The sequence below is a fragment of the Triticum dicoccoides genome, chromosome 6A (genome assembly GCF_002162155.2).
Source record: "Triticum dicoccoides isolate Atlit2015 ecotype Zavitan chromosome 6A, WEW_v2.0, whole genome shotgun sequence".
NCBI lineage: Eukaryota > Viridiplantae > Streptophyta > Magnoliopsida > Poales > Poaceae > Triticum > Triticum dicoccoides.
Genome location: NC_041390.1, coordinates 105,719,834 through 105,728,820, shown reverse-complemented (window position 1 = coordinate 105,728,820; position 8,987 = coordinate 105,719,834). Strand labels below are relative to the sequence as shown.

Genomic DNA, 8,987 nt, shown 5'->3' with positions numbered 1-8,987 from the left:
GGCCTTGGGATCTTGTCATCTCGGCGCATGGACATTGCTCTCCTGACCCGTTGGCTGTGGCGTATCGCCAATGGGGAGGGAGGCCTCTGGCTTACCATCATCCGTAATAAGTATCTTCGGGGCCAGCCTCTTGCCTTTTGCCAGCGTACAGGTGGATCCCAGTTCTGACAGTCCGTGATCCAGCTTCTGCCAGTCCTTCGCATCGGCACGTCCATCTCAATTGGGTTCGGGGTCCTCGGCCTTGTTCTGGTTCGACCGCTGGTTAGGGGACTCCCCCCTGACTGCGCAATTCCCAGAACTCGTTGCCATTGTGGCCGACCCTTGGGTCTTTGTCGAGACGACCCTTATTGACTTAGGGCGTCTCGCTTTCCGGCGCCCCTTCGGCCCCCTCGAGGTGGCTGCTTGGGACTCCTTCCTACAAGACATCGTCCTTATGCCGATGAACGTCGAGGAGGACCTGGATGTCCTTTCCTGGCGCCTTGAGCCGTCTGGCCGCTTCTCCACAAAGTCCTTGTACGCCGCCATTGCGCCCTCGGCGGCCCCGGAGCCCTTTAGCCTGATCTGGGACATCCGCCTACCTCTGAAGATCAAGATTTTCCTGTGGCAATGGATCCGTGGACGCCTCCCCTATGGGGTTGAAGTCCTCAAGCGTAACGGCCCGAGCGATGGGATGTGTCCCATCTGTGGCATGATCGAGGATGCTAACCACATCTTCTTCTCGTGCTCTACTGCCCAGTTCCTGTGGGCTTGCTTCCGCGAAACGGTCGGTGGACGGTGGTGCAATACCAACTTCCCCGACTTACTTGCGGAGCTCAACGCTTCCCCTACCCGCTACCGCCATATTAGATGGTTGTGCATTGGGGTTCTCACCTGGACGCTTTGGAACATTCGCAATAAGCTTGTTATTCAGAAGGTGCCTCTCCGACGTGCGACTGACGCAATCTTCAAAATGTGTGGTTTCTTGCAGCTTTGGCGGCCGCTTAGCCGCCCTTAGGACAGGGACATCATCACCACCCTCCTCACCGACCTCCGCTCGATGGCGCTCCGCGTGGCACCCCCGCTGCCGCCCCCTCCCCCAGAGCCGGACTAGGCCGTCTAGTGGCTCTGTGGCGTGTGTGTTTTTGTGTTTAGGGCTTGTTGTGTTGTGCCCTCAGCATTGACCCTTATGTCTTCTCTGTGTTCTTGTGGACCTCCGTGTGCGTCTGTGTGTGCTTTGTTGAACCTTGTTGGATGCTTGGCTTGGGCGGTATGCTTTATAATATAAAGCGGGACGAAAGCCTTTTCGGTACAAGAAAACTTTACCTCTTTATTTGTATAGTCATGCTTCCTTTGTCCAACTGCAAGGAAAAAGCTCAGCACTATTGAACCATTTATGCTCACTCAAGATCCTCCAGACTGGTGGCAAGCCAAATCATATGCACCAGGCAACGCTGGCATGCATCCCGTGAGCTACAAAACATTACCTCTTGTTGCCATGAGACTGAAGCCTTGTGATGTTAAAATATTCCTTCACGCCTTGTGATGCTAAATATTACACAAATGCAGCCAACTTGAAAAATGAATGCTTGATATAGGAGTGCAGTGCTATTCTGTTTAGCCGAACAGTGTCTTTTGCCGAGCATCTAATTGCGTGACTAGTCAGAACAAACAACTAAAGAAACTTGTTTTACTTTGTATTGGTTGGGGTGCGCCTGGCCTGGACAGTAGTGCAACGCCCAGGCAACGTCTAAGGGCCCCACTAGCAAGCTAGTGTGATGGACCCTCCCCCACAAAAAATAAATTTAATATCGTTGTGGGCACATGGCCCACATATCAGGTATTAAACTGATAAGAACAGATACTACACTTGATTTTAGCCAAAAGGCCGAGAAAGGTATGCTTTGAAATGTTGCCCTGCCCCTCCTCTTATAACTGTCTCGGCTGGCCTGCTGCATTCCGCAAGCGATGTGGTACTAAACAAACAGGCAGGAAGTCATTAAGATGCCTGTCCTATGCGCTTCCCTGTTGTTTCTACCAAAGCAGCCCAGCTGCCTCGAAGGCCCAGTTTTTTTTTAAGGAAAGCCATCATGGCTAGCTTTATTGATTCAGCGAAGGAAATACATCGTCCACGAGACTAGAGACGAGGCAGCTCGGGGGCTCCTCCGTCCAAGTAGTAGAGATCTTATTACAATAACAAAAGTTAGCTAGCACATGCGTCGCTTGATTGCTCGAACGTAAACAGTGTTTAAAAACGACCTTCCCAATCGAAGACGTCAGATCCAGACACCCTGCATATATCGGTGCTGCTGCATTCCACCATCTTGACTGACCCTGACAAAAGTTTATGACACTGAGACAATCCGATTCAGCTTCTACCCTCGGAAATCCCAAAGAATTGGCCAAAAGAAGACCATCCCTGATTGTTGTTGCTTCAGCTGTTTCTGCATCTGGTACGTGGATGATATACTCACATTGGCCTGCTAGGAATTGTCCTTTGTCATCCCTGATAATTGCTGCAGTAGCTCCCACACCTTCTTCAACTAAGAAAACAACATCCACATTCAACTTCACAAATGCCGGTTCAGGTTTGCACCATCTCTAACCACCTATACACTTCTGTTTGTTGTTCGCCTCATGGAAGTTACTTGCAATAGCTAGAACTGACATATGCCATCTCATAGAGGGTGGTGGTTTACCATTATGAGTAAGTTCTCTCCTGATCGACCACAGATACCATGCGCCAACCAGCAACACATGTTTGATATTCAAGTTTGGCTTAATTGGCAGGATCTTGTCCGGTACTGTTAATAGATGCTCCATAATAACAGAGCCCGATCTATCAATTTGCTTGGCCTCATCCACAATTTCTGAAATGCCAAGGTTGTTCCAGAGTTCCCTAGCATGGCAACAGTCAAACAGAAGATGACGGATATCCTTTGCATCTTGATGACACACCGGGCATGCCGCATCCGAGCCGATGTGTCTGTTTGTAAGTATGGATTTTAGCGGGATAATCCCATGAAGGACGCGCCGGCCAAAAATGAGAACTTTTCGTGGAGCATTTATTTTCCATAGTATGTTCCATATTTCTGGAGATCTTGAGGCCCCTGAACGACGTAGAACATTTACGTGAGCATGTAAAGAATGGTTCCATTGCAATTTGTAGGCCGATTTGACAGAAAAAATACCCTTACCGTCTGGGTTCCATGCAATGAAATCCTCAAAAGCTCCGACATTCAGAGGGATTTGGAGTATTCTCCTGACATCCACTGGATTAAAGATTGTTCGGACCAATTCTTCGTCCCATGTTTCTATCGTTGGATCGATGAGGTCACTCACGGAAGAAAGAATGGTTTGGCCTCGGTGTGATATGATTTTCCTATCCTGACTCGAGGGGATCCACGGGTCTGTCCAAATATTCACGTTTCCCCCCGTGCCAATCCACCAAATATATCCTAGCTTGAAGGTATCCAACCCTTTCATTATACTCTGCCAGGTGAAAGAGGCCCTATTCTTCAAAGTGGCTTGAAGAAGACTCACATTCGGGTAGTATTTGGCTTTTAGAACTTTAGCACATAAGGAGTCGGGGTTAGTAATGAGCCTCCAACACTGCTTCGATAACATTCTCAGGTTGAATGAGTATAGATCTCTAAATCCCATCCCTCCATCACATTTAGGATAACAAAGTTTCCGCCATGTGTACCAATGCATTCTCTTATGATCCTCATCATCTCCCCACCAGAATTGTGCTATCAAATCTATTATCTCCTTGCACAGACCCTTTGGTAGAGAGAAAACTGACATTGCAAAAACTGGGATGGCCTGAGCCACGGATTTTAATAAAATTTCCTTTCCTCCCGTGGAGAGTTGCTTCTCCATCCACCCATTCAGTTTTTCCTTAATTCATTCATAAAAGTGTCTGAAGCAATCACTCCTATCTGCTCCTACCATAGCTGGCAACCCAAGATATTTATTTATCAGATAAAGCCTCTGTATCAATGTGTAGTTCTTGGCATATTTCAGTCCTCGAGGAAGCTGGGTGTTGGGGCTGAAGAACACACTTGATTTTGCAAGACTCACCAACTGTCCTAAACTTTCACAATAGGCCTCTAGAACATGTTGTAAGGAAGCTGCATTTAGAACATCTGCTTTCATGAGGATCAGAGAATCATCAGCAAATAAAAGGTGTGATACTGATGGTGCATTTCTGCACACTCTAATCCCCTCTATGCCACCAGCTTCTTCTTCAAACTACAATAGACTAGAGAGACCTTCTGCACAAAGAAGGAATAAGTAGGGAGATAGGGGGTCACCCTGCCTGATGCCCCTAGATGGGTAGAACGCCTCTGTTTCCTGGGAATTGAATCTTACTTTGTAGTTAACAGAACTCACACAAGCCATCATCATTTGGATCCATTGCTCATGAAAACCTAACTTGACCATCATATCATGCAAGAATGACCACTCAACTCTGTCATATGCCTTGTGCATGTCCAACTTAATTGCACATAGGCCCGATTGACCTCTTTTCTTGTTCTTTATCTTGTGGACACATTCATAGGCAATCAGGATATTATCTGTAATCATTCTTTCAGGTACAAATGCACTCTGAGTTGGGGAAATCATCTCGGGTAAAATATTTTTCAGCCTCAATGCTAGCATCTTAGAAATAATTTTGTAAAGTACATTACACAAACTTATGGGGTGGAATTGTGTTACCAGTTCTGGGCTATCAACCTTCGGTATCATGACAATTGTAGTATCATTCCATTTAGCAGGAATCTGTCTGGTGTTGACAGCAGTCAACACTTCTTGTGTTATTTCATCCCCAAGGATGTGCCAAACCGAAGGCCCAGTTGGTTGGTTGGCTTCTTAATTAATCATCATAGTATGGCCCCAATACGTTCCGGAGAAAAAGCATGGTCCTAATGGCGTGGCTTCTTAATCTCAAAATAAAATAAAATTGCCTGGCTTCTTCTTAATAATATACATATTCGTCCAGTTAGCAACATGACGTATAGTACATGAGATGGCATCTGAAAAAAAGCAACCTGAGACGTGATGGTCATAGAATAAATGTTGGCAGCTGCAATGTGGAGTGTGCCGTATCCACAAGGTTACTGAGTGCTGCCATCCACTTGCTTGCATTTTTATGAGGGGAATACCTACTGGATTTTTTTTTACAAAGGACGAAAAAGTAGTACTCCTACATGATGTTTACAGGAAGTTAGATATCCAGCTATGAAACCTAAGTGTATTAATCTTTCTTCTGGCTCCATGTAAGACCAAATTCATCATTTCTTACTTAAAGATTATATCATAATTCATACTCCCTCTGTTCCCAAATGTATGTCTTTTTAGTGATTCCAACAAAGGACTACATACGAAGCAAAATGAGTGAGTCTTTACTATAAAATATGTCTATATACATCCGTATGTTGTAGTCCATTTGAAATCTCTTAAAAGACTTATATTTAGGAACGGAGGGAGTACATTTATAAAGATCAAGCAGCACTCCTTGAAGATGAACATAAGACCAGCATCATCTAAAGACAAGATCCGGCAAATATACTAGGCCAGTAAAGAATATATTATACCTGGATTCTATCACTGGTCTCACAAAAACTTTGATATTTCTCTCAACCAGAACTATATTATTATCCACATGTACAGTGATTCTTCTGCTCATCACTCTACGCTGGGAACAGAGCGTCAAAACAGCATCACCTAAAATAACCAATACCCAAAAAGAAATACAACTCTTTACACCAACTATATGTTCAACTAAACTGACCAGCAACCAGCCTGAATTCCGGCCTGTTGCAATCAACCATCCTTCCATTGCAAGTCCTCGCACGCTATCCTGTCTACTTGAGTTCACAATCAATGTTCCGGAATGACGCGCCGGTGAGTGAAGCCGGGGGAATGGAAAACAACAGCAGACGTACGCACCAGGCAACGCCGGCATGACAAAAGAGGCAAAGAACACCAGGTCACTGCATCCATGAGGCTACAAACTTGCCCCTTTTTTTGTTACCAGACTCTCAAGTCTTCCTTGACTAGACCTTTGACGCTTTACATAGTCTGTCAGGGCACATCAGAGGGGGTATCCCTTATTTTTCCACAACAAGCAAGCTGCATGTCACACCATTAAGTGCAAAAGTGACTACTCGGTAGTCGATAAAGAACTCCAGAAGGGCATCCTTGTTGATAGAAGCAACCATCTGAAGAATAAGCATCATGATAGTTTTACAAGAAAACTATGCAGCCCCTCCAGTTTTTACAGACCTTCACTTTTTCTCCGAAAAGAGGCATAACACCCGGCCTTCATTTGATATTGCACTTCACATACCTTCCCTTGGCCTTGCTCTTGTGCAGATCATCTCCTTGGCCTCTTCCTTTCTCGCAGGACAGTTCCTACAGACAAGCTGCTCTGTGTACATGCAAAATTTCAGTTCGCCTTGTGATGCAAAATCTTACGCTAGTAGACTCATTAGTGCAACTTGCAAAACCTTACGAAATCATGTAACGGAGCACCAGGTTCCTTGAGCTATAAATGGCCATTCTTGCCCTCAGAATGTTCCTTGACCAGACCACTAATGATGTACCAAGTCAGGGCACAGCATAAGCATCTGGTTTCCTTTTGTTTCAGGAAAACATGTGAGTTGCGTGCCGTATCATTAAGATTAGGAAACAAAGGTCCATGTAGAATTTAGTTACAACCACAAACTGGGGTGGCAGAGTCAATCAATTCAGTCGTTGCAAGGCGACCTACTTGCTACAAGTAACAAGTACAGAACAAGGAGGAGCACGCTCTATAATACTGTAGACGCAACCAGCTAAAGAAAACCATGCAGCCACTCCAGCTTTCACGCATGAGATACAACGAAAAACTACCGATAAGTTCCCTTGGCATTGCTCTTGTGATGCTCATGTCCTTGGCCGCTATCACTAGCTCCTGCACAGAGCAAGAGAAGGCCTCCCTCCTCAAGTTCCTCACTGGGCTCTCACAGGATGGTGGCCTTGCCGCGTCGTGGCGGAATGGCACAGATTGCTGCACGTGGGAAGGGATCACCTGCAGCATGGATGGGACGGTTACTGATGTCTCGCTGGCTTCCAAGGGTCTTCAGGGGTATATCTCACCTACTGTTGGCAGCCTCGCCGGATTGTTGCGACTGAATCTGTCAAACAACATGCTGTCCAGTGGACTACCACAAGAATTGGTGTCTTCCGGCAGCATCATCGCCATCGACATCAGCTTCAACCGCCTAGACGGAGAACTGCATGAGATGCCATCTTCAACCCCAGTGCGTCCCTTGAAGGTACTGAACATCTCCAGCAATTTGTTTGCAGGACAGTTTCCATCCTCCACATGGGGGGCCATGAAAGACCTGGTCGCACTCAACGCCAGCAACAACAGCTTTACTGGGCAACTACCAACTCATTTCTGCACCAGCTTTCCATCCTTGGTTGTGCTTGAGCTCTCTTACAACCGATTCAGAGGGAGCATTCCACCTGAATTAGGTAGCTGCTCCATGCTCAGAGTGCTCAAGGTTGGCCACAACAACCTCAGCGGGACTCTCCCAGACGAACTCTTTAATGCTACCTCTTTGGAGTTCCTCTCTTTTCCCAGGAGTGGTTTACAAGGAATACTTGAAGACACATATATTGCCAAACTCACTTTTTTGGTTACCCTTGATCTTGGAGAGAACAACTTCAGTGGCAAGATTCCAGAATTTATAGGCCATCTCAAGAGATTGGAGGAACTCTATTTGAACAGTAATATCATGTATGGGGAGCTGCCATCAACTCTAGCAAACTGCACAAATCTCATAACCATCAACCTCAACTGCAACAATTTCAGCGGACAACTCACCAAGGTCAATTTTTCTAGCCTACCCAATCTAATGTCTTTAGATCTTATGCGGAACAACTTCGATGGCACAATTCCAGAAAGTATATACTCTTGCAGAAAACTAATTGCACTGCGACTATCTTCCAATAAGTTCCACGGCCAGTTAGCAAAAGGGCTCGGCAATCTGAAGTCCCTGTCGTTCCTGTCACTTTATAATAATAATCTTACAAACATAACAGATGCACTTCAGATTCTTGGAAGCTCCAAGAACCTCAGCACCCTTCTTATTGGGCGTAACTTCAGGCATGAGACCATGCCAGAGGATGACACCATTGGCAGTTTTGAAAATATTCGGTTTCTTGGTATAAGTGATTGCCCATTATTCGGAAAAATACCTTTCTGGATATCAAAGATAGCAAATTTAGAGATACTAATATTGTCTAACAATCAGCTCACAGGATCGATACCAGCCTGGATCAAAGCTCTAAGCTATGTCTTCTACCTTGACATATCAAACAACAGCCTCACAGGGGAAATTCCAACAACATTGACCGATATGCCAATGCTAGAGTCAGCCAAGACAGATGCCAATTCGAACCAAAGGGTCTTCATACTGCCTGTTTATCCAACTCTATCACATCAATATCGCCAACCTTTTGCTTTCCCTAAATTGCTGGATCTAAGCAATAATAAGTTCACTGGTGAGATCCCTTCGACGATCGGTCAATTGAAATCCCTCCGTTCACTCAATTTGAGCTTCAACAACTTAACAGGTCAGATCCCAGAATCAACATGCAACCTCACAAGCCTGCAGGTCCTAGACTTGTCCAACAACAATCTCACAGGTGCGATCCCAGCTGCATTGGACAGCCTGCACTTCCTTGCAGCGTTTAACGTTTCTGACAATGATCTAGAAGGTCCTATTCCATCTGGAGGCCAGTTCAACACATTTGGGACTTCTAGCTTTGACGGGAATACAAAGCTCTGCGGATCTATGCTCATTCATAAATGTGGTTCGGCAGAAGCACCTCCTGTCAATGTTCTGACAACAAAACAAACTGATTACAAGGTGGCCTTTGTGATTGCCTTCAGCACGTTCTTTGGTGTAGGGGTGTTGTATGATCAGATAGTCTTATCTAGGTATTTTGGCTAG

General features: G+C 45.6%; 1 protein-coding gene and 1 non-coding gene across 2 annotated transcripts; one reads left to right on the top strand and one right to left on the bottom strand.

Annotated features, from left to right (window-relative positions):
- Positions 1–1,680: 1,680 nt before the first annotated feature.
- Positions 1,681–1,877, bottom strand: LOC119319903. The gene has a single exon (XR_005154722.1). It is a non-coding gene; the product is annotated as a U2 spliceosomal RNA (small nuclear RNA).
- A 3,751-nt stretch (positions 1,878–5,628) lies between these two features.
- LOC119315334 (receptor-like protein 3) lies at positions 5,629–8,987 on the top strand. The gene has a single exon (XM_037589973.1). The coding sequence runs from the start codon at positions 6,831–6,833 to the stop codon at positions 8,985–8,987; it is 2,157 nt and encodes a 718-aa protein (XP_037445870.1). The 5' UTR covers positions 5,629–6,830.

Coding starts and splice junctions, on each gene's coding strand:
- LOC119315334 (XM_037589973.1), top strand. CDS start 6,831: ATGCAGCCACTCCAGCTTTCACGCATGAGATACAACGAAAAACTACCG.